General features: G+C 41.6%; 1 protein-coding gene across 1 annotated transcript in view; it reads left to right on the top strand.

The window, feature by feature from the left end:
- The window catches only part of LOC139760514 (uncharacterized), a 181,762-nt gene that overhangs the window by 105,984 nt on the left and 49,397 nt on the right, over nt 1-26,381 (top strand). Inside the window, 3 exon segments of the mRNA XM_071683808.1 lie at nt 8,010-8,109; nt 12,021-12,194; nt 15,588-15,614. Coding sequence (XP_071539909.1) covers nt 8,010-8,109; nt 12,021-12,194; nt 15,588-15,614 — 301 coding nt within the window.

Consider the following 26,381-nt stretch of genomic DNA (forward strand, 5'->3'; position numbering starts at 1 on the left):
TCGTGTCATATTGAATCCTCTCTGCACCATTCAGCGGGACCCAACGCCCGCTCCTTCCTGCCATAATCTACCCTGTAATCTCGACCATACCTTTCTCTTTTTGACCACAGTCTCTCCACTCCTCTCTACTTCCTCTCTCTCTCTCTCTTCCATCCCCATTCCCTTCCACCATTTCCCTTCAAGTCTTAGTCCTCCTCCACCCCCCTCACTTTGCCAAAGCAACAAATGGGAGTGACATCACATGCGAGTGTATACTTACCCACCTCTCGCTATCAAGGACGGCAGTGGCCGGAGCCACAAGCGACCATTGTTTACGAGACGAAGTGCTCACCTCAGGCCCGCCCATTACCTGACCACGGCTGCCGGTGGGCAGGGCGCTGACCATCACCTGGCCCACAGATGCTGATAACCAAAGTGCTGGCCATCACCTGGCCCACAGATGCTGATAACCAAGGTGCTGGCCATCACCTGGCCCACAGATGCTGATAACCGAGTGTGGGGCCATCAGCTGGTCGGCTAGACCCTGCACTATACCACCACCTGCCACCTGTTCAGCTAGAACCTGTATTATGTACATCACATGAATGATGTTCTCGTGCTTAGTTTGATCTATGGTACGGGGTTTTGGCTTGTTGACCAATAGCTGTCGTCAGCATGAAAACCTATATACAACGCGTAAATCAGGTTATTTACTTTAGACTGAAGTAACTGGATATGATGGCTTTCCTCTGTTAGTACATCAGAAATCTTATGATGTAGGTTTGAACCGTCAGTACAAAGTTTCGGCTTCTTTGGTTATCAACAGCAAAAAAATTACCATTAGTCTCAAATCCTACGATTCACAGGAAAATTGCTCAATGGCATGGATTATATACCACGTTGTTGGGTTGGTAAATTGGGTTGTACGTCTGTCAACTGCCAGAGTCGGTAAGGCCGTCAACGTCAAGTTATAAACACCAGAACGGAAGATCTTTGACACCTTCTGCAGGTGTTACAGATAATTCTGAGACCACATACGCTCCTGCTAGGCATACAGCCCATGCTTAGAATGGCTGGAAACCTGCGAAATCGTATTACTTGCCAAAGAAATGTACAAGGGGATATTTCTGCGAGACAGGACCTCTCTTGTATATTGATTAGTCCTTTTCAGTCAACAGCGAAAGTCTTCCCAAGCTGCTAAAACTGTTGTGCGTGACGCTAAGAATACATGCGAGCCAAGGACGTGAGATATTTCTGAAGTACACTTTGCCTGTAGCGGTAGATAGATCTTCAGGTGTCAGTGAGAGAGTGTCTCCTGCACATTAAAGTCCTGGGAGTGTTGCAAACTCTGGCGGAGGCTGGTGGTAATGTTGGCCACGTTGAGTGCATGAGGCGAGGTGGTATGACTGTAAACCTGTTGCCGCCTCACGCTCAGCCATCATACCCCTTTGCGTTATCCCGACGGTGTAGGAAGTCTCATGACAGTGCTCGACTTGATTGCGATATCGAGAACCTCCACATGCTGAACTCACAGGAAGAGCATGAGACTCAGACCTTGGCCGTATCAGGGCCAGAGAAATTACACTGAACATTAGGGCATTATTGTCTCCGTTCCTCCGGTGGATGATACGTAAATCATCAGTTCGTTGCTAGACTCGCCAGATCCCTGCCTGGCGTGGACCTCTTGTGTGTGTAAACGGCCGGGCCTGTCCTCTGTATTCGACATGAATCGTCGTGTCTGGCTCCTGGACTTGGAGGAGATATGACGGCGGCAGATGTATTACGGAAGCGATCCCAACATCCACCGAGCCTCGCTTCTGCAGCCACACTGCAGGGGATCGGGGTGTCAGGTGAAAGAATCTCAGTTTCCGACGACCCCAGTACTCACCCACAATAGTTTCATCTACACGTCTGTCCTGCCCTATGACCAAGATGTGATGCCTCCTCATTGCCACGTGGAGGAACCGTGTGCAATGTATACAAAAGTAGAATTCAGTATGGGAGGGTAAAGTCCAATTGCTCAGTCACCAGCAAGTTCTGCAGTGTGAAGAGTTTATCTCATCTAATTGGTTCGTATAATGAGACTCATAAAAATTGGTCCTGTAGAAATTATGTATATATATATATATATATATATATATATATATATATATATATATATATATATATATATATGTCTCCATGGTTGTTTAATTTGTTTATGGATGGGGTTGTTAGGGAGGTAAATGCAAGAGTCTTGGAAAGAGGGGCAAGTATGAAGTCTGTTGGGGATGAGAGAGCTTGGGAAGTGAGTCAGTTGTTGTTCGCTGATGATACAGCGCTGGTGGCGGATTCATGTGAGAAACTGCAGAAGCTGGTGACGGAGTTTGGTAAAGTGTGTGGAAGAAGAAAGTTAAGAGTAAATGTGAATAAGAGCAAGGTTATTAGGTACAGTAGGGTTGAGGGTCAAGTCAATTGGGAGGTGAGTTTGAATGGAGAAAAGCTGGAGGAAGTGAAGTGTTTTAGATATCTGGGAGTGGATCTGTCAGCGGATGGAACCATGGAAGCGGAAGTGGATCATAGGGTGGGGGAGGGGGCGAAAATTTTGGGAGCCTTGAAAAATGTGTGGAAGTCGAGAACATTATCCCGGAAAGCAAAAATGGGTATGTTTGAAGGAATAGTGGTTCCAACAATGTTGTATGGTTGCGAGGCGTGGGCTATGGATAGAGTTGTGCGCAGGAGGATGGATGTGCTGGAAATGAGATGTTTGAGAACAATGTGTGGTGTGAGGTGGTTTGATCGAGTAAGTAACGTAAGGGTAAGAGAGATGTGTGGAAATAAAAAGAGCGTGGTTGAGAGAGCAGAAGAGGGTGTTTTGAAATGGTTTGGGCACATGGAGAGAATGAGTGAGGAAAGATTGACCAAGAGGATATATGTGTCGGAGGTGGAGGGAACGAGGAGAAGAGGGAGACCAAATTGGAGGTGGAAAGATGGAGTGAAAAGGATTTTGTGTGATCGGGGCCTGAACATGCAGGAGGGTGAAAGGAGGGCAAGGAATAGAGTGAATTGGAGCGATGTGGTATACAGGGGTTGACGTGCTGTCAGTGGATTGAATCAAGGCATGTGAAGCGTCCGGGGTAAACCATGGAAAGCTGTGTAGGTATGTATATTTGCGTGTGTGGACGTGTGTATGTACATGTGTATGGGGAGGGTTGGGCCATTTCTTTCGTCTGTTTCCTTGCGCTACCTCGCAAACGCGGGAGACAGCGACAAAGTATAAAAAAAAAAAAAAAAAAAAAAAATATATATATATATATATATATATATATATATATATATATATATATATATATATATATATATGAGAGATGGTGGAATGAAAACATGAAAAAAACCAGGATGTTAACGTATGTTGTAAGTAGAGTATCTAATGTGAAAAGTTTTCCTCACCCAAACCCTCGACTCTGGCCGTCAGATCTTGGGTAAACTGTTTACAAAGATGGACCTAACCGCGGGATGATGACCCTCGTTCATATTTCACTTTCACGAACTTACATTTTGCGCTCACGAGCATTTTGCATATTCACGAGCATTGTTATTCATACATTGTGAAGATTTTTTTTGTTTTTTACATCAGAGATATTCATTGTATTATACAAGGTGGGGAGGGGGAAGGAATATGGTAAGGAACTGTGTCAGAGAAGGTGGTAATGCCTAGACTTCACTGTTGAGGGAGACACCTGGTGAGATGTACTGAGAGGGGGGGTTTGTCCTGCCGCCGGACTCGCTTTGTTATTCTCTTGAACAAGACAGTCAGTCCAACCCTCGAGTACAACGGTACGGATCTCGACGGTACGGCCCTTTACCACGACGGTACGACCTTTAAGCACAATGTCATAACCCTCTGCGCACGACGGTACGACCCTTAAGCACAACGATACTCCCCTTGAGCACGACGGTACTACCCTTGAGCACGACGGTACGACCCTTAAGCACAATGATATAACCCTCTGCGCACGACGGTACGACCCTCCAGTACGACCGTGCGACTCTGGTATGCTAATGTCATCTCTGACCTGATCATTCAGTTGTCGGTCAAAGCTAAGCAAGCCAGCGTACCATAGATCCTTACCCTTCCACTACTAAGAGATTCTGGTGTCGGGGTATACCAGAACGCACCTTGGGACAAGTCAGTAGGGGAGATGGGTGCTGTATCACCCTTACAACGGTGTAATAGATATGTTATTAAAGCCGACTCAGGGAGGAACACTTTAGAGTGGTAAGAGCTGAGAGAAGACATACGTAAAGGGCAGTCGAGAATAGTGTACCAGGCGAAGATTAATACTATTAGGTGTCGAGAAGACGAAAAGGGACGAGGCGAAAAAGGTTGATGAATAACAGATGAGGAAGATGAGAGAGATTGAGATAGGAAACTGCGAGGGAAAATATTTGATAAGTTAGATGACGTCTGTAGGCTGGGGAAAGGGGGGAGGGGGGTAGAGATGGGGGAGATGTCACCATACCCGGGTATAGCCGGCCCAGCTCTGAGCCCACATCATCGCTATTAATACGTAGAGGTTAGCGAGCCAAGAGGGTCGCGGACCATCCCCGGACACAACACGGGCCTCTTGTGCACCTCATCCCTGGCGTCTCGTACACTCTCCCTTGTTGATATGGACCTGGGTACTCCCTCACCATCACTCATAATGTTATCACCATAGATGCGTTTACCTCACCATCACCTCGGGTACTCCTCCCTCGCATACACTCATTCCTGTGATGACCTCCTCCTCCTCCTCCTCCTCCTCACTGTCACCTTGCTTGTAATCTCGCCTCCTCTCACCACGGACACCCTGCCCTCTCTCTCCTCCCTCTGATACGATAACATTACTGTTTGCTATTGCAGTTTGGAATGCACGTCATCTTGTGGCTGTCCTAAGCTATTGGACTGTTATATAACTTATAAAGGAGCTGGCCAGTGTGTCCCCTTTTTTTCTTTTATTAAGATATTATTTTAGGAAGACTTACTCGGTCTGTGACGGTAAAATGTGAATGAACAGAGTTTACACACAACAGCGATGTGGCAGACAGATGTGACGCACTGTAGTGGTGGACATAGCCATGTGTTAGTTTAGAAATACTGTAAATGTAAATAGTGTGCTTTTCTAAACACTGACTCATTTTATAATACAAGGGAAGTTCATTTATAGTCGTTTGACTTGGTTGTGGTTAGGTAAGAAAGACATTGCGTCTAGTATTATATTTGTGAAATATCTATATTCCTTTATTCAATAAGACATAGGTATCGGATATATCATATGTATTAGTTTAATCAAACAAGGAATTGAAATGTTTTTTACCTATATTTAGAAGTATAAGACTTTAAGAATATTTTACATAATCTGGCAGTTTAGTTGTGTCATGACATTCTAGATTCTAATTTTGTAGAATTACGTATATTTTACCTTACAAGTATTGCTTTCCGGACGTAAAAGTAGGATGAAATAACAGACTTTGTTTAGAAGAGTTCTGGCCTAGTAAACCAAACACGTACATAATCTGTGTATCATATGCTCCGAGGTCTTAAGTCATGACCTGCCAGTAGACACGCGTACGTTAAGCGTCTGCCTCACGTAGCGTACGTCTATAATGTTGAGATTTGATGCGTCCTTTATCACTTGACTTGTTTTTACCTGTGAACGCTTACCTTACTCTGCGGGTAATGCTACCACACTCTCACTTCACAGAAGTTCACTGTGTTAGTCTCTCATAAACGAAGACACCGTTCTTAAAAAGGAATTCAAACGGCAGCAGACCACTGTGTCCCTTCGATGCTGTTTGTGATAGTGGGAAAGATGTGAGAAGTATAGATCAGTGTAGTATTAAAGAGAAAAATATTACAGTCTTTTCATGTAGCTAAGGAGGGGCAAAAAATGTCAGTCATTATATATATATATTTATATATATATATATATATATATATATATATATATATATATATATATATATATATATATATATATATATATATGTGTGTGTGTGTGTGTGTGTGTGTGTGTGTGTGTGTGTGTGTACCAAATGGCGTCCTAGCTACATCTCTTCGTTTTATATCAACTGACTGTTATATTTCTCTCTTGAGTCTCCCCTGATGTGATTATTACACGAAAGTGCACTTAGGAACTTATCGTGTTTCATTTTCCCCGTGGACTTGTAAGAATATATATATATATATATATATATATATATATATATATATATATATATATATATATATATATATATATACACACACACACACATTAATATAGTGTATATGAACACGCACTTCCATGTAACATACAAACATCCAACAGCCAGGATCAAGCCCGGGACCCCTGCGTGGCAGGCGGGAGTGCTACTGTTAGGCTAATATAGTATAACGATTTCAATCCATTTAAATTTCTTAAATATAAGATACACTTACTCTTCAGTACATACGATACTGATGTCATCTATGTTATGCTCGTATAATAATGATGTAATCTATGTTATGCTCGTATAATAATGATGTAATCTATGTTATGCTCGTATAATAATGATGTCATCTATGTTATGCTCGTATAATAATGATGTCATCTATGTTATGCTCGTATAATAATGATGTCATCTATGTTATGCTCGTATAATAATGATGTAATCTATGTTATGCTCGTATAATAATGATGTAATCTATGTTATGCTCGTATAATAATGATGTAATCTATGTTATGCTCGTAAAAATGCCTCTGATTAGATCAGTCAACATTAACGACATTTGAAATATATGGCCATCTGTCTGATGATTGCAATCACTGTTGACAGTCGCGGATCTACATTTAGCCCGGCCGGTTCAGTACGAGGATAAATTTCATAGGAGAGGGACGGCAGTCCGAGGATTCTCTCCCTTTTATATTCATTTTGAGGGCCAGTTGCTCTCACTGGGAAGAATCTTTTGAATCTTTTCGGCTTTGCTCCTAAGCTTGGAACTGGTGGGGTCGGTCGTCTGTTGAGACACACTGAGAGCAGGATGAGGTAAGTAGGAGACTCGGTCTGCCAGTCTCGGCGACCCTGTTGTGTCCACGTAACAGCAACATCAGTTTCTGCTTTGTTTTTTTTTTTGTTTTTTTAGTTTGGTCTGCTGAAGGCCATGAGTAGAGAACCCGAATATGATAAATGTCTGTCTTGAAGTGTGCTTCTATTGTTACTTTGTTCATCATAAGTTCCAACTATATAATGGCATTTGTCGGAATTTGTTCTTAAAAATGGTTCTAAAAGTTCTGGTGAACACTTTTAAGAATACTGGAGTTTACATTGGTCAGGCTGTATATTGGCTTATGTGAGGAAGCAAGTTAACGTAAGTGGTGTTAGGTAAAAGGTCAATATGTTTTGTGTATGTTTATCTTGTATGCATTAATTTCCTGTTTAGTGACGAGAAAACATAGACATTACATCCAACAACATACATTCAGTATCTATACGTGCCGTGTGCGTGTATGGTCTGTGAACTGAACATTTTGAACGTATGAGTAAGGTGGTGGAGATCTTCGACAAGTGGTTATAACCTGACGGTTGATGACCTTAATGACATTGGCAGTCGACTTACAGCTCTAAGAACCAACCAACCAAACTCCCTTTAGTTAATGATTTATTACACACACACACAAACACACACACACACACACACACGAGTATATACTGGCTCGCTGTTCCTTGCGTCTGCAAGGTATCGCCAGGAACAGACATGGAAAGGCCTTCCTCGCTCACATCTATTCTCCAGCTATGTGTATTGCACTGAAACCAGAGCTCCCTGTCCTCAACCAAACCCCGCAGACCTTACCATGGTTCTCTGGGCTGCCTCACATACCCTGGTTCAGGCCTTTGACAACACGTCACCCTTATACGTGTGTACCTTGCATTCCAGACTAACTCACTGTACAGTTGTAGACCTCAAAGCTTGAGAATAACTCTTGGACTGCGAGGAATAAATGTTCGAGTAAGTGGTTTGATTTCCTAACTCCCGCTCATACTTGCAGGTGGACCATGGCGAGGAAGGAGAGAAGAAGATCAGTCTAGAGCGTCTCTTTACGCCAGCGACTGACTCGGGCGACCTCACGCCCAGGAAAAGTATGTCCAGTAAGGCAAGATGTTCTTTTGTTGGGGGTCTTGCCTAAGGGGAGGGGCCAGGGGCTTCGCTCGCTGGCTGGGGAGCATTCTAGATAACAGCCTAGCCTCATATGAGCCTTGAGCCTTGAACTGTAAGTTGCAGTGTGGGCTGTGTGTGTGTGTGTGTCTTTTATTACCAGTATGTGGCTGTCTGTCTGTCTGTCTTCCATAAGGTTTAACCTCCTATTTTATGCTGGCTTTTGCATCTCCCGCTTGCTTGACTCATATATATATATATATATATATATATATATATATATATATATATATATATATATATATATATATATATATGTATATATATATGATATTCTATCTTCATCAGGGGTATTTTCTTTGCAGTTTTCTGTAGTTCTGCTGCATTTTTCTTTGTTTACCTTAAAGTTATTAGTGATTTAGATATATTCATGCGTGGTTGCACGTATTGTTAAGTCGTTTTACTGATACTGTAATCCACAAAGTCCAGTATTGCAAACAAAATTTTTTGCACTTTTTCAGATCTTGAAATTTCATTATTAATCTCTTACGTTAGAATAGGAATGAAAGAATCATGAAGTAGCTTCTGTAACAGATGGATATATAAGATTACCATACCTGACCTTCTCATGATAGCAATTTTCATATGAACCGTAATTTCTATCTTAAGTTTGCTCGCTCCTCCTTTGGCCACAAAGCATTTCTCGTTACGCCACCATCTGTAGCCTCATATCAAAGACCTAAATGACTAGTGAAATGAGCTATATGTAATCTAAAGGTACATTTGGTGAGAATCTACTTTTTTTTTTAAGTCATGGTCAATTGAGTAGAAGGTCTGCTTGCTCTATGAGGCCTTAATGATCCCAACAGTTTTAGGACCCTCTCTGTAATGGGGGCCACCTTTGTAATTTGGTCACCTTCAATGAATTTGTAACTTGAATACCTTCTTACAAACTCAGTTTCAGTTAGTATCTCCTGAAGCATGCCCCCTGTCACTCCTAGATAATAACCCCACTACAGTAACTATCTTTAGACTCTGTACGTCACACTTCGCTTGTGGGGCAGCTCTCCGAGTTGAGTTCACCTTGAAAATCAGTCTGAATAGCACGTTTTCTATGTAGTTACCTACCTCAACGAAAATGGGAATATTTCGGTAAGGGAGCGCCATGATTTGCTTTAGCATTGTCAAGGAACTTTGTTTTATGGTAAACTTTCATTATGTTTTGTTTCCCCAAGATGTATGAGGAGTTATATTCAAGACTAGTCCATCTCAAAGGGCAAATGTTTAGTTTAGCAGCTGAAGTTATATCATTTATATGTGAGGACAAGACAAACCTTTACAGAAATAGTTGAAATATTATGAAACTGAAGTGAATGCAGTATCATAATGCACAAAATAACCGCAAAAGACAAGGGCCCGTGCCAGACTTGGACATGGAGTCTTTTACAGCAGTGAATATGGAATTGAATATGGAGTTGAACAGGTGTACACTACAATCTACGGGTGAACAGGTGTGCAACCTTCAGGGGTGACCAGGTTTACCCTGGGTCTCCGGATAGACAGCTGTGCCCTGCAACCTTTGGGTGGCAGGTGTACGCCACAGTCCTTTGGTGAACAGATGCACCCATAATACCTGCGGGCGAACAGCTGTACCCTGTAACCTCCAGACGTACATTATAACCGAATGAATAACTGTACCCTACAACCTCCGCGTGAACAGCTGTACCCTACAACCTCAGGTGAACAGCTGTACCCTACAACCTTCAGGTAAACAGGTGTACCTTGCAACTTGCTGATGAAGATGTGTACCCTACAACTTTCCCATGAAGAGACATACCCTACAAGTTCCGGGTAAACAGATACACCTCACATATATCGGTTGGACCCTAATCTCTGGCTGAGCTGATGTACTCTACAGAGAAAAGTATTGATGTACAGTGTGGTCGGTGGGCATGGCATCAGTCTAGCTGATGATCTGGCAGTCACCCAGTCACCCTGGGCGATAGCCTTCCCGTCAGTCCGGTCAGTTTTATGGCCGTCAGTCTGGTCGAGGGAATGCATTTTGGTGTTGTCGATGGTCTGGCCATAGATGTGGTCATTGATCGTGGTAACAGTCTGGCTCATGGTGGGGAAAGTGGGTCTGGTCGATGTTCTGGCAGTCAGTCTAGTCTGTGGTCTGGTCTGTGGTCATGGCACCAGCTTGATTGATGATCTGGACGTCAGTTTGGTCGATTACCTGGCCGTCATTCCGGTTAATAGTATGGCTGTCAGTCTGGTCGATGGTCTGGTGGTCAGTCTAGTCGATGGTCTGGATGTCAGTCTGGCATATGGACAAGAAATCAGTCTGGTCGATAGTCAGGCCGTCAGTCTGGTCGGTAGTCTGGTCTGGTCAATTGTATAGACATGAGTGTGGTTGGTGGCCTGGCCGTCTCTGTCTGATCGACGGTTATGGTATGAATATGGTCAACATGTGTGTGGTAGACGCAGGTCTAGATATAATAAGCAGTAAGAATTGTCTCGTCTTCGGCAGACAACATTAAACCTTTCCATTCTAATATGTTTAGATGCTGGAGACAAGTTTTTTTTTTTTTTGTGTGTGTACCAAAGCAGCATTATTTGCAGTCATATATTACGTCATTTTAAACCTTTTGTTAAAGTGAATTTACTGTGTGTACTTCACCATAGGTAGCATTAATCTTCAGACGGCTCACACACCATGATATTCAAAGTGTTATTGAGTTAGGCCTGTGTTAGGGAGGTGGGTGTGGAGCACTTGGGTGTTACTGCACCTGTTAACCTTGAAAGACTCGTGACAGGTTTGTTTTTGTTTTTTCTTTACGTGTTCTGTGGAAGTGTTATGCCAGTTTCTGTTTTTATACCGCAGTTTACGTTAAAGAAAATGTGGCAAGTAATAGTTTGTCAATGTTTTTTTCTTAGGACAATTGTGGAATGATGTGTGTGTGTGTGTGTGCGTTAAGAGTGTGTAGCGTTGTGCTTGGTGCGAGTGCGTGGTTTTCAACGTGTCCGGGAGCGAGTGTGGTGGCATGCTTGGATACCTTGTCTCTGCTGCACCCAGCCTGCCCTGTGGTCTTGCTTATCCTGGACGACGACACGTTTCCCAGAAGTGGCGCGCTTTGAACACATTTTTGCCCTGATATGGACCAGGAATCAGTAGTTACACCACATTATCTGTGGTCCATTTTCTATGTTTATTTCTTTGTTGATATTTAGTTTTCCAGTTGACGATATCCCTCTTCCTGGCTCTCTCTGTGGCATTTCAGAGGAGGAAATTATTTTTTCTAACGTAAAACTTTAATTCTTAACTTGCCCATCATAACATTCAGTCTTGATCATTAATCATTGATTGATTCTTTAGTTTCACAACGCTGGGCATCATATGATTATACTCAGTACTGTGCAGTAAATGAATTGAATAGATAAAAAGATAGGCTACTCGCACACTTCTACCGCCTGAACGTCTTATGTTTCTTGATTATCCCATGCTGGTTTGTTTACCATATCATTCCTTCCTTTTGTGTTATGCGATACCAGAACTCACCAGACAAACCGTGACTTTTCGGTAACTTCCAATAGATAAATTTGAAGAATTGTCCTCCTTTATCAATAATGAAGATGCATCGTTCCTTCCCGAATTATGTCTTATAATTACTTTCATTAAGATGGTTTTCCAGCGCAGGTCGACTCGAAGGTTCAGCTGAATATTTTGTGTATTTTTATGCCATCGGTGAGTTCCTTCCTGCCCTGTAGCTATCACTATACATGTCCCTTATGTGTTGTCCTCCTGTAATGTCTCCTCCTGTGATATAGCGTCAGTAGTATACGTAGTCCATCTTTTGTGTGTCTCCTGAAAACGTATCCACTCACTTGTCTTCTCTCCCGACAGAGAAAGCTTTTGCCTCGTCCTCCTTCTACCGACCGGATCACCCGACCATCGACGACCAGGTGGAGCTGGCGCAACGCATCTCCTTCTCGTTGGTGGACGAGAACAACAAGATGAGCCGCGGGCAGTCCATGTACATGAAGCGCAAGAAGCGATCCATGCGCTGGATTCATGAAGGTGAGGACCAGTAGGCGGTGACCAAGAGCAGGAGGGGTAGGTTTGGTGGCACGCAGGAAAGGGGGAGGGGGTGGCTAAGAGTAAAGTAGAAGGGAGAAAAGAGAGTAACTGGGGATAAATGGAAAAGACAAATAACAATACGTGACGGTATGCGGCGAGGTTATCTTTTGGAAGATGGTGACAGTGGCCAAAAGTTTGTTTGTAGACGGTGAGGCAGTGGTTAGATTAGCTTTAGGAAGTGACACTTAGGTAATAGGAAAAGGGGAGGGACAGCTAAGTAGTGATGAAGAGTAGTAAGTAGTAGGGTTAGCAGGGAGAGGGAAGATACCATCATCTTCCAGGAGGTACGAGATACTAGGAGATGAAGAGATGTGAGCTGGCGGGATACGAAAGCAAGATTAAAGAAAGATGAATGAGTTCGTAAAAACGAAAGGTATACAAGTTGGTTAAAGTATTATTAGTTAATCAGTAGGATGAAAATAGAGGAAATTAACGCAACAGAATAAGACATAAATCGTGAACATTGAAGAATCAAATGAATAATGACCGATAGCCATGTATGTGGTTATGAAAACGTTAACATTTGTTGAATCAAATGAAAAATTACAGATAGCCTCATATGTGGTCAATGAAATGTCGCAGAATTTCAAAATCGTTCTGTGTATCATGCTGTTAAAACTACAAATGAATGTCGCTTTATATGTTCGTATCTACACATTTATTTAATAGAAATATTTCATTTACGAAATATATATATGAGATATTGTTCGCCAGTGAGCTTCAATAACTTTTAAGATATTTCATAGAAATTATGCTGTACGGGCACTCAGCATTTGTAGGTGTGATAAACTGTCAATATAATGATCTCTTTGTTGAAGCGTGATTTAATGTTAACTGCCATCTGCGTCAGACATTTCGTTGTAAGATAATTGGCTAATCGTTCGTGAAAGTTCATAATAAGAGGATCACTGCTTATAGCAAATGAGAATTATTTGCTTTAACATAAAAGCCAATGCCTTCTCTTGCTGCAGAATTCATATATATATAAGAGATATCCTAGAATTCGTATAATTGTGGAACTTTGGCCATGCGAACTTCATAATGTGTTGTCATCTCACAGAAGGATGTATGTATCACAGATACCCTCGTGTATTAGGAAGTAGCCAAGGATGGTACTTTTGTAAGCTTAACATTGGGTAGTACAACGACAGGGAACTACGTAGCTATTATATGTTTAAAAACTAAATATTTTGAGCACAACGACCCATGAATACGAAATTATAACCCCTGACCTTTAAGTTGATTTATTGTCATGCACAAGGAGGTGATTATCTTGAAACAGCAGAGTATCAACAGATTTAACCGCCAACCAGCGGCTGTTATTGATGAAAATGCACGCGAAAGTAAACGGCATTGCGAAACTGCAACACCAAAAGACCACAAACGCACTTTTAACTAGGATTTTACACGCGGTTGGTCGTAGCAACCATGTCACGAAATAGCACTTGTGAGGTTTCATTCCCATTCTTTTTTCTACATTTCCTTTTTGAGAAAAACTAACTTAAGTGCAATGAGAGGCAGGAATTTTTTCCCCTCCATACGAAACGAAATGTCACGCGGTGGTTCAACGAGTTTTTCCTTCTGATTATTTTTTACTTTGTTACTTGACAACTTTCCCAGTAACCCTTGTCAGGGCGATGGGTGGAGGTAGAACCTGTTTTATTTCATCTTGCAGTCAGCAGTTCAGTAAAGTTCACAGTATCATCATGGATTCATGCACTCAGTGTTATCATTGTGTGGAATGTGATATTATCTTATTTGAGATTAGCGCAGAAGGATGTGTATAAGATAGGCATGTATGTGTAGGAAGGAAATCCTAAGGTATAAGAATCATAATTCTGTAATATTTTCGTAGTACTATTCACTTATTTGTTATTGTCAGGATATTTTATATATTTGCCTTTACCATTAGGAACAAAACTTTATCAGGTGTCAAATTCGTTGAATGGAGAAGAAATTTTGAAACTGCTCTTTCTCTGGACTGCTTTACGTTGCAGTTCAAAGGTACATAAATGGACTAGGCACGCTGGTCTTCGTTCGTGCAATCCTCGCTGTAAATAGCATCTTACCAGTCAGAGTTTGCTGTAGGCTAACCGTATTAATCCCTCCTGAGCGAGACTAACATTGGATTAATCTACGATTTTGCGAGGTAGCCTAACTGATTAATTTGTGCTTGTAAGTAACGAGGAGTTTACATAAATCCATTTTTCGGTGAGGCTAATACCACATTGTACATGTATCAAGGCTAATATGGTATAGGTATTTATGTTTTTTCTGAGTTCTAACACTTTATCTGAGCTTGTACGAGAACTAAAGGAGTGCTCCAGCTCACTTTCACAGTTTACTCATTGATAGTGTCATTGCCTCGCGTGATGTAAGACACCAAGATGCTCAAAATATAGAGATTTTGCCTAGTTGTTTGTGGGTAAGAATATCTTCACAAGAAACCTTTTATAGTTTCCTGAAGATAAATTGGATGAATCGGATAATACTTTTTGTCAAAGATTTGGCAATAAATTTACACACGACAACCGTATCGCTGCTGACAATAGTTCAAGCCCAGCGAAATATACCCTGCAAGTGTTATTTTGTATAAAAAAAAAAATATATATGATATACCAAGGAAGGAATGGTAGATAAGAATTAGAAGTCTTTCGATGTTTCGGTCAAGAACTAATTTTTCCCATATTTACATGTGGATCCCCGATCCAAATACATTTTGCTTGTCTTTATATGAATTATTTGGAGCTTGTGATACTTCATTTACGAAAGAATTCAGTTTAGTATGATAAGCAGCATAAACATCTCTGCCTGCTTTACAAGATTGTGTGAATAATATCAGGGCTTAACGTATCAGAAATTCTCGTGTGTCGTGATTATATTTCGACTACACGTAAAAAAAGAATGGCGTACTCTGGTTTCCTGTCTTACATTTATCTTTATTTTTTTTCCACTGCTGTTACCTGTTCTTGAGATTTTTATGCATTAATATTATGTCATCTTACCTTTTTAGTTGCAGCTTGCCTCTGACATCTATCAACACTTTTCTATAGTCATATTACTTGTATATAGAGTAACATTTCTTGCCAATTACTTTTTTTTCTATGCTTTAAATTTTTAGAATTCTAAAAATCAGGGTGTTTTTTTTTCACTGTCAATCAGCAGCAGCTTATTCAGCCAAGCCTAAAAGTTTATAAATTCAATATGTCTACTTTTCTGTTTTCTTTTCTCTCTCCCAGTGCTCATCAGACTTCAGTACCAGTACTGAATTTATTTCGCCTCACTTTACCTAATGTCTTACTTTGCTAACCTCACTTGACTTTTATATTCTAGGAGGCGAGGGCGAGGAGGAGTACTCAGGTAACCCACTGTCTGCCTGCCTCACCCTAGCAGTAAACTATCTCGTGGTGGAGGGTAAACAGAAGATTAGCTTGGTCTCTCTAAGCTTTGAATTTATCGTCAGTTGGTTCAGATAACAATCCTGTTGTTGAATGGATAATTCAAAAGTTTCCTCATCTCGTACTTAAACGATTATTTACTTGGTCTGAGTGCCTACTGTTTGAAATTTTGCCGTATCCTTCCTTACTTTAAGTCTTTGAGACACTTCCTGTCAAGTCACCGATTGGATCTAATTTCAAATTAGATAGCCTTACGGTATATCGAAGCTGACGTTCGTAAACTAACGTAAACAGCTGAAGGTCAGGCTTAGTTAAAAATGAATATGACAAAGACAATCCTAACCTTTTCAGACAATGTGATGTAATAATTGCAGTGTTCACCAACAGCCCCTTTGTACTTTCGTATGATCGATCCTAGGATTGTCACACAGCTGTAAGGTGGATTAGATATCGAGACAGAACAGTGAAATCATCCTTAACTTCAGGTCTCCTCGGGAGGTAAAGAACCTTCGTGGATATGTATATGAATACATTTAATGCATAGCTACGTCCACTTTCTAGAGCACGTCCAGAGTCTTGTTAGACAAACTTTTCAAGTTCATTGCTCAGCCACTGTTCACTGTGCTGTTGTGCAATACAGCGTCTGTTTCAGTTCGTCGCATCCTTTATCAACGATCGTATCACTGATTTTAGGTAGATAAAAGTTCATACAAACGAATAATAGTCGATCGAATCCTACATATCAGAAGGACCTTCATGATATTAGCTTGTACTACATAGATATACAATACCATTCTGATGACTTGTTGTCTTGGAAAAGATGAATAGTTTCCGGATGTAAAACAAGAATGTTAAATTCGTTAATCGTTGAACCAATTGTGGGTTAAGTGGCATTTGAAAAGGAGACCAGCTAATAGTTTACTTCTCCCAGGAACCACTGGATAGTTCCACTGTTAGGATCTTGTAACTGCACTCTACTCTTGTCTTGTCCGTTCGTTAGTTCGAATGTTTTCTGCGATCCAGTTTTTTTTTTTTTCGGATCGCAGACTAAGTTCATTTTTTCTTTTTTCTTTTCGACAAGATAGTTTTTGAATGGCTGTCAAATAACCTGGGAAGCTTCAGAAATTTTAGTGCACGGTATAGTACTAATCACTGATAACTGCAAAGCTAACTGAATATATATATATATACGTTTTGCAATACATCATTATTTTCAAAAAGGAAAATGGGAAATTTTTTTTTTTTCAACATAGGAAGTTTATGGTTGTCAACAAATTGCCCACGATTACCAGGCAATAATCAAACATCGTTCTTAAATGTTAGATCAACTAATGTCTACAACTAACACTAATAATGAATTAATAATGGCATTAGGGCGTTTCCTTCTTTAATCTTTTGAGAACCTCATCATAGTATGGTAAATGTCTGCATGTATGGTGATTCATGTTGACTTTTTTACGTGTGTATCATGTATGCATTTTGATTATTATGTGCGTTCTTTGGAAGACTGTAAAAAATCATGTGAGAGAGTTGACGAAAATCATACCTGTAATAAAAGTGAGCTGGTCCCCAGCTTACCTGTTGAGATGATAAACAAAAGAACATTGGGAGTTGAAGTAATGGAACTAGTGTCATCGTGTTGTTACCCGTTCTCTTGTTAACAGTGTTGCACTTCGCTCACGTTTACAGAGAGGCTCCTGGATAGGTCTTTTACAATTCTTTTTTTTTTTCCTTTCATTCACACAAAATGCTGTGTGCAGTGAACGAGGTCCTTGATTTGTCATGTGTACTGTGCACTCCCTCATGCTCCTTCCCTTGTCCCCCCTCCCCCTCACTTACATTATTCAATATATCAAGAGTTATTTAGAAAAATATTGCCCTCTAACATTTAGTGTCGTGGGGTGCTAAAAGCCCGCGGGACTCATGCTGAGTCAGCTTTCAGGGAGACGGTGGACTCACCAAGCTGCAGTATTGGCTACAACCCTACCTCTGGCCTCCATGAGACTTCTCTTTATCTGTTCACCTCACTCCTCCCAACCTATACATTTTACCTGGAACATAGATCGCGACCTTTGAAATTATTTATCCTCTCAGGAACTCCGCTGTAGCTGATGTGTTAATCTCTTACGTCTTTCTAGGACTTTAGTAATCTCGGAGAGTTTGCACTGGATCTTGTTCCAGTTTATACTATCGATGAAGTGGATGACTTTGTACGCTTCAGGATTGTGTATTTATATTAATACGATCACACCTGTTATACGTCTTGTGTACCTTTGACCTCCCCAGGTTTTGTGCGATCTAGCTCGGACTTTGTCAAAGTCTACTGTCGTTCATGGCTTCACGTGCTGTTCTGCTAATGTCAAGTTGTCCCATTCTTCGACTACGTAGCCTCTCCCACAAGACGTCTCTCACTTATATCTTCGCTGATGTACTGTGTTTTATGTATGGCTTTTAAGTTCCAGTTTTCTCCCCAGTCGATTCATCTCTGTAGTGACTGATTCATCGACCCCTCCTTCCTCTCTTATCGTTATTAATGTTCCGTATATATTTACTTCTTTTCCTCCCCTCATCCTTTTCTGTTCATATAACTGAACTCTGCTCTTCCCTGTACCATTCAAATAGAAACCTTCCATACGTACATGTATCAATCGCCAAACTTCGACTTTACTTGTTTCAGGGTGTTGACAACATCTTTCTTCAGTTTCGTAGCCTCGAAACGCAATTTCTTTCAGTTTTTCTCTGCGAGAATCTTCTTGGCAGCTATTTTCCCGGAATATTCCATTGTTCGACCAGTTTAATCTTTCGTGGAACTTATATTTCTCGTTTGAGCAGCTCCTCAGCCTGTACAGTGTTGGATCGTTCGTGAAGGGAGTACATCTTACACACGTCTGTGGAGGATCATTCTCAACTTTCCACCTAAGCAGAGTTCAATCTAAATCATTTCGGCCGGTCAGATCTCTCTCTTTCACATTCTCTTATTTCAGTCTCCCTTCTTTTCGCCTTTTTGCTGCAAGTAAAGCTTTTGATTCTGTTATCGAGTATGGAATGCTTGTGTCTTTCCACCTCTGTCTAGGTCATAGAGCAAGAAACGCATATATTGTGCACACGTTCGCAAGTGGACGATTGACGGATACGTTGTTTATTTCTTTCCTTCCACAGCTCGGTTGTAGAACCCTTTATTGTCTTAGATTTAATTTTTTCCTTCATTGATAGAAGAATAGTTGCTTTTTTTTTTCAATACCTAATCATGATGTAAGGACCGACGCACAATAAAGAGTTCACAATAGGTCTTCCATAAATTGGTTAAAGACTTTGATTAGCATTTTAGGTTAGCCCTTTTGGGATGATGTCTAAATTAGATAAATTTGAAGAATATCTTTCACGAAGATTGTGAATGTTGATTGGTCTTTGTGTGGTCTCCCTTTCGATAAAGCAGTAATTAGTATTTCTGTTTTCACATCTCGTGTGATGTCTTACGACGACTTCCATGGTTTTCCATTATTATCATACAATCGTATGATTTGTTCATTGAGCTCGCGTTTGTACTTCACGCAGGAGCGAGAAAGTTCTTGACGACACTAGAGGGAGTGTACTCCTTTACGTCCATCGACAACGATTCAGCCCCGCCAGAGGTTCGCGGAGTCCGGTAACACACTTCTATGAATGAGAGCGATAGTTTTCTTCAAGATATTGTTGGATTTTATTTGTCCCGAGCGGTGCTAGAGTCGTTCAGTCTGAGTCTGCTTGTCGAACGTAGGAATGTGTTTCTTATATAGGTTGCTGAATTTTATTGTTTATCGGCATCTAGTTGGTCATTCAGCCAGAATCCATACCATACACGTCAGCCTCACATTATCAGGGAAGTACTCACTACCCAACCGATGCCGTACCAGGTAATGTGCTAAAGATTCGTCAGCCAGTTAAGGAAGACGGTATTACTTCACGTCCAATTCTCAAGTCTCTCTGGTGGTCATTTTCCACTTGTGCATCATTCGTGTTCCCTGACTTGAAGAAGACAATTAGCAAGATAAACTGCCATGCCATAAAAGTGCCTTGGAAGAGCTGGTCGAAAGCAACATCCTGGTCTGTATGACCAGGAAGCCACTACCAAGGTTAAGTAGAAATTGACAGCCAAACTTCAGGTGTGAACTATTACTCCAAGCACACCATGGGGAAGTCTGGTGTCGTATGTTGGTATCTTGAGTACTGCCCACGTATCAGTCTGTTGTCTGGTGCACTGTGAACGAACAACTTTCTGATCCTGTCGTGCTGCATTGTCGTATATCTTGACCAGTGATGATTTGGGTGATGTTGAAAGGAACACCTCTCCCAGCCAGCCATGATGTGAGGCAGAGAATAAAGCAACGTATACACTCTGTGGTCTGAAAGAACCCTTGACCACTGTGGTCGCAGTGAGATAGGGTTGGGTTCTCACATCTTGATAACATGTTGCAAAGTTCATCGTCAAGTTAAGAGACGTTGTAGAGTATCCTTAAAACTTTTGACCGCGACAGCACGATCGTTGTGATTGTTACAACCTGTGGCTCATGATCATTCACTGTCGAGCAATCCAATAACATGACCATACAAGTGTTTGAGTGTAATCAGTATAGTATGCCTGACAGCCTAATGGCTATTGGTTATTGATGATGGTTAAATTCAATAACGTAGGGAAACCTAACCAAAATAGGTTGAGTTCGATGAAAATTGATTAATTTAGGAGAAAACTTTACATTTTACTTTGTGTTCGCCTGAGAACCGGTCGAATGTTTGGAATTGCTGAGAGCTGTTCACGAACGTTGGCCTGTGCAACCCAAGTGCGGGAAATCAAGCGACTGATTGACGAGAACACTGATTTAACGAACTCAGCGAATCGCAATGTATCCATCATTTTTATGACTGCATTATATTTCCCAAGGATTTATAGATTTTGATTATATTAACCCTACCCAAGTTTTACCAACTTTTGATTATTACTGTAATCTGACTGCTGCATATTCGGTATCATTTTTATTGGAAGATTATTCGTAAAAGTAGGATATGCAAAACGCTGTCTACTGTTGTCAAGCATTGTAAGAATTACACTAAAATAGTATTAGCTGTTAAAAGAAAACGAAAGTGGTGCTGAAAAAGAAATGTTTATACAAGAATCAAATGTATTATTTGTCTGCGTCGTTTGTCAGAGCGTGATACAAAAAAAAAGAATGAATTATGTGTTGAATAACTTACCTTAACAGCTGACTGGTCGAAAGAAAAGACAAGATCTAAGATGGTGGAGGAAAGCCACCCAGCTGTGTCAGACTGAATCATGGCTTTTTTGTTGTTGTTTGTAACAGAATTGGCTGTAGAGGAAAATTGAAATTTGATTTTTCGTATTTACGTAAGATATATACTATTGCAAGGAGTATATAACATCGTTGCTGAAAGCAGGGGGTCGTTGAAAAAAGGAAAAAGGTGATCGAAAACTAGAATACCATTTCAGAAAACGGGAGGATCTGAAGTCACTATGAATGTGGGGTAGAAAACGATAATTCATTATGTGACGTAATGGGTAAAGGATGTTTATCAAGCGAAGCTCTATCGTGGGGTGGGCTGCTCAGTTCACGAGTGTTAAACTTAATTGTATCGTAGGTGATTCCCTCGCTATTGAAGGAAATCATATCAGTATTTTCACAGTCATACGTTCCAGGTAACTACAATGATAATTATATCTGAAGTTATTAAAGCGATAATTCATAACACTAACTATTGCTGGTTATGGCTCTCGACTTGCCGAGATCATCAAATCAGGATCCTTCGGCAGCGTTTCATAATGTATTTGGTTATATAGAATATTGGTGTCATTGTTGCTTCGTCGAGTTTGGTGTCTACTCCATGGAGATCATCGTATATATTCCTTTACCGTGGTTTGATGAAGATTTTGAATTGTGTTTATGATTTTATCATCTCTGTGTTCTAGTTTGTCCCAGATACCAGTTGCTTTCCCGTGAAGTGTCATGTTTTGAGGAGCTGTCGTGGCTGTTCCGTGGATTTGCTGTGTATATCGGCCGTCACTGGACGAATCCTGATTGTGGTTACGCCGAGAAGGGAATCATCTTCAGCTGGGCTGTGTCCTCGTAGGTTGACATTATGGAGTACAGTCTCGTCGAGAAAATCGTCCCCACAAACGAGACGATCATTTCTGATGGCTTTGTTCTAGAAATATCGAGGGTCAGGGCCACTACCACGTTGTAACTGTAATTAGAATTCTTTTCGAGGGAACGAGGATGTACCACAGTATTTTCTTTTCACATTCCACAAGTTGTTTCGAAAAGCTTTATGGGGAAACAAAATGCGAACCAGTGACATGAAACTGAATAGCTAGCCTTTGGGTTATATTTAACTATATGAATATTGTATCAAAATATACTGGGGAGAAAATTGATATATTTATTAGACATGATAACGAAATTAAATGTACTTTACATCAATATGAATCATATAGTTTCAGGAATTAAAAAAAATCGTATATGCGAGAGAACGTTTGGTTTGTTTTTCTAATAATGATTAAACGAGCTACTGGAAGCAAAATGTCATTAAGGATTAAATTTTAAAGTGTAGTTTAGCTTCTCCAGGATTTTCCTTGTATTATCTTATAAGAAAACTATTAAGCGCGAACGCGAGGAGGGGCTGGGACCAATATGCTACTTAATATTTCATGAACGGGATGATATTACCATACTCATATTTCTGGTATACCCCAAGCTCGAATGTTCGTCTCGTATTCTGAAGATGAACACGAGCCATAGTTGATTCTAAGAACATATGTACTATCGCCGAATGTATTGCTCTTCAAAGTCTACTGGTTGGTTGGATAGTTATTGGGTCATTCGGGCTAATAAGGGTCATTCTGTTGTCTTTTGTCCCACAGTGATTATTTTGCCACCTCCGGCGTCGCTAACTCCCTTGGCTCTTGGTTCTCGGGGCTGAGCCGGTCACTGAGCCTTCAGGTCCTCAGGAGCTAATTACGTGTCACGTTAGCAGCGGCCTGCCTCTCCAGCTGGGTGGGAGCGAGGAGCTCAGGTAGCGAAGACTTCCCCTGTGCATTGCACTGGTTAAGGACAAGGACCTCCTGCCGGGGGTGTCGCGGGTACTGGGATAGACGAGATGGAAAGGGAATGAGAAGACGTGGGATGGAGGGATGGGAAGATGTAGGATAAGAGAGAGGAGGGGAAAGTGGGAAGGAGATGCTGAATGGGGTGGGAAAAGAAAACGTGCGAGGGAGAGGGTGGGAGGTGGTGAGGAGGGATGGGCACGACAGCAATGCAACTTGGCACATCTTCCTGGGATTCCCCGGACCTCCTCCCTTAACGTGCAGCTGCCACAGGGTGGACGAGAGGGCCGGTGGAGGGCATTGCCACAGGGTGGACAAGAGGGGCTGGTGGAGGGAAGTGCCACGGAGGGAACGAGTGTGCCAGGCTAGAACATGACGTAAGGGAAACGAGTCATGGTAGGGCAGAGCCAGAGAGGAACTGAGGAGAACAAGAAAAGTACTTTGCCTGTTCTACTTTTCTTCCTTCAGTTCTTTTCTGCGACTAAGAAAAGAACTCGCATGTTGCAAGACGAATGTTTGGCTCGTGATGTGGGTTTTAGTCATATTATCTGTCAGGGTCATTAAGGCCATCATCATGTTATAACCACCAGTCAAATAAATCTTAAACACCTTCTTAAGATGTTCAAGATAATTCTACAGTCATTTTAATGTTGTATGTATGGCCTCTGTCTCAAGACGACGACAACAACAGAAAATTACAAGGAATTATCTTTATCTTACGAATGATCACGTAAGATACTTCAACCCAAGAAATGATGAAAATTATATAAATTTATAATAACTTGGCATTCAGATCTGAATAATAGTAGAATCTTTGTATGCTGACTCTCGTCCGTAGTACATAGTGTGGAGGAATCAGTCAGGCGATATTATACAAAAGTTATGGGAGCGAACGTAGTAAATAAAGCATATATTATGAAGCGAAGCTCTGAAAAGGCTGTAAATGTGTGATAGATAAGGCCAGGGACAATCCTCTTGAAAGACTTCATGGCACAGGAAATTCTTAATGGTACACCGTGAGTTAATGACGATGAGGGACGGAGGGAAAGCTGAGTGGTGAGGAGGATTCGACACGCGAAGGTGATAAGACGAGAGTTCTCGATGCTTAATAATCGTTTGAGAGACACGAATAAGTAAAGGGTCGTAGACATGCTTGCTTCACGACTTTTTCGTCGCACCCCAGAAGGGACATTTGCCATGAACCCCACCAAAAGGAGAGAAGGTTAAGTAACGTTAGCGGGTTATGAAGGCTTCAGACGTCTCAACGACCAGGGTCATTAAAGTCGTCAACGTCAAGTTGTAAACACCAACTGTGAAAAGTCTTGAAGCTTCTCCTTAAGGTGTACAGGATCATTGCAAGGTCGTACGTGTTCTCACTGTGTGTATGACCTGACCCTTGCTGAGGACCTGACCCTTGCTTGGGGGTCACGGTTGGTTATGTCGGCATTAGGCCTCCTGCCTCTCAGGGTCAGTTAAGCCGCCGCCGCTAGTGACCTCTGTTGTTGGCAGATAATATTAAGTAATCAATCAGTCATGAAAGCTCTCGTCGTCAAGTTATAGCCACACCAGTCGAGAATCCTGACCACCTTCTCCAGGTGTTTAAGGTAATTCTGAGGCCTCACACGGCTACATTAGTCGGAGGAATGAATACTAGGCACAACCAGCGAATTGGAAGTGAAGGTCAAAGGTTAAACAGAGGAATTTAGAAAATATAATGGAAATATTGAGGAAATAGAGATCTGGCGAAGACGAAGTTAACCCATTCTTTGATGTTTTACGAAGTAACAGTTTGGATTCTAATTCGAATCATGGCACTAAAAACTTTGTTAGATTCAGTTTATCATGAAATTCATAAAATTATTCAGAAATGTATACATGAAACGATAATTTCGTACGCAGTTTCATGAAGTGACACCGAAAGAAACAAATTATCTGTCTTGCTCACGCCATGATCTCAGACAACCTTACTGTTAGGATGGTCAACGTTTATGATGTTTACCATATCATAACCTAACGAGGCAGTAATGGTTAAACTAGGGTTGTGTTGTTAAGCTCCCCAGGGGAGCTTGTGCTACAGTGATTGTACCGACTGTGGGGATTTAGGGAGGAAAGCCGCACCATTGCTGTTGATGTCGAGTTGGGCGAGGCTTAGGATGCGTGGGAGCTTTTCATGCTCCCATAAAGCGCAGCGCTGGGCCAGCTGCTGATACCAGTGTGACCGCCCAGCTTGCCAAATTCTCAACTCCGATTTTCATGCAGAGATGGTTTGTGGATGGCAAGATTAGTCGGTCGGATTATCAGATTAAGATATGTTTTAAGTTAGGTGTTGTGGTGCATACAAGTTTACGTTCTGTGGGTTAGATATTCATGATGGCGAACGCTCGCAATGCAGTGCGTGATGGTATTTCATGCTGGCTTACCATCCTCCCTCCACTCTCCTGGTGTGACGACACTACTACATCTGTCTCTCCCCCGTTGATAAAGCAAGTCATTTTGGTCATCTGTCCTCCTCCAGCTCCACCTTGGATGGCTGATTCACCTCTTGCTGATCCTATGCCGCTCCTGTGATATCTTTTCGTACATCCCAACAACACTTCGCTGTCTGGACGCAAGCACGAGGTTTGGATCAATGACATCCATTTCCGTGTTTTGAAGCATTGTGTACGTGACCCTGCTCCTGTTCTTGCTCGTCTTTTCCAAAATCTTTCCTTCTTGGACACATGCGTTGACCAGAGCAGAGTGACCGTTCTTACCCTTCCAACAGTCGTCCTCTTAAAGTAAATTCTTTTCTAAAGTCTTCAAATATTCCTCAGTTCTTGTTTTCTGAATTAAACACTTCCAATGTCAGTCTTCCTTGAGTATGGACCCCGCAAGGCAAGATCCATCAGGATTATCATTTGCCCTCTTCCTAATGTGTGGTCATCATATCTGAAAGACTTTAGTGAGGCCTTAGCTGTAATCCACGGAGTGTCAGAAGCTTTTAACAGGTTATGGCATCGGGGTCTCATTTCTAAAGGCTCTTCTTTTGGCTTTTCTCCTCTACTTTTTTCCTCTCTGGACGATGTATCTTCGTGCCCTTCAAGGTTCTGTCCTGTCTTCAACACTCTTCCAAAATCTTGTCGGATCTTCCCTCAGCAGATAACCAGAAGCGCTCTACGCTGACCACTCAACACACTGCATTCTCCCACTACCTTTTCTTCCGCTCCTTCCTCTCTCGCTCGATCTGTATCTCGTCTTGTCACAGTTTCCTGCGTAAACTCAGACTTCAGTAGGATATTTCCTGGCGGAGGTAGACGCAGCCTAGTTAAGTTTGATACCTCTAAAGCCCAAGTTCTGCCCATATCTCTGTATAAGATTCTTCACGGCCTTTTCTCGATTCTCTTCAAGGATCTGTACTTCCGCCACTCAGCGCAGTAAACAAATGGTATCACTGTAACACCTAACCCCACATCACACAGATAGCTCAGTTTGACTCCTAGAAACTGGGAGCCCTGTTCATACGCCTTAATTTCGGAGAATTTGTCACGTCTGGGGAGGTTTAAGTTGTACATATTTGCATGACAAAGTCGAGTCCAAAGCAAGTCGACTTATCAGCTTTCCCAGTCCGACCTCTTAACTTGACCCACATGTCTCACG

The sequence above is a fragment of the Panulirus ornatus genome, chromosome 37 (genome assembly GCF_036320965.1).
Source record: "Panulirus ornatus isolate Po-2019 chromosome 37, ASM3632096v1, whole genome shotgun sequence".
NCBI lineage: Eukaryota > Metazoa > Arthropoda > Malacostraca > Decapoda > Palinuridae > Panulirus > Panulirus ornatus.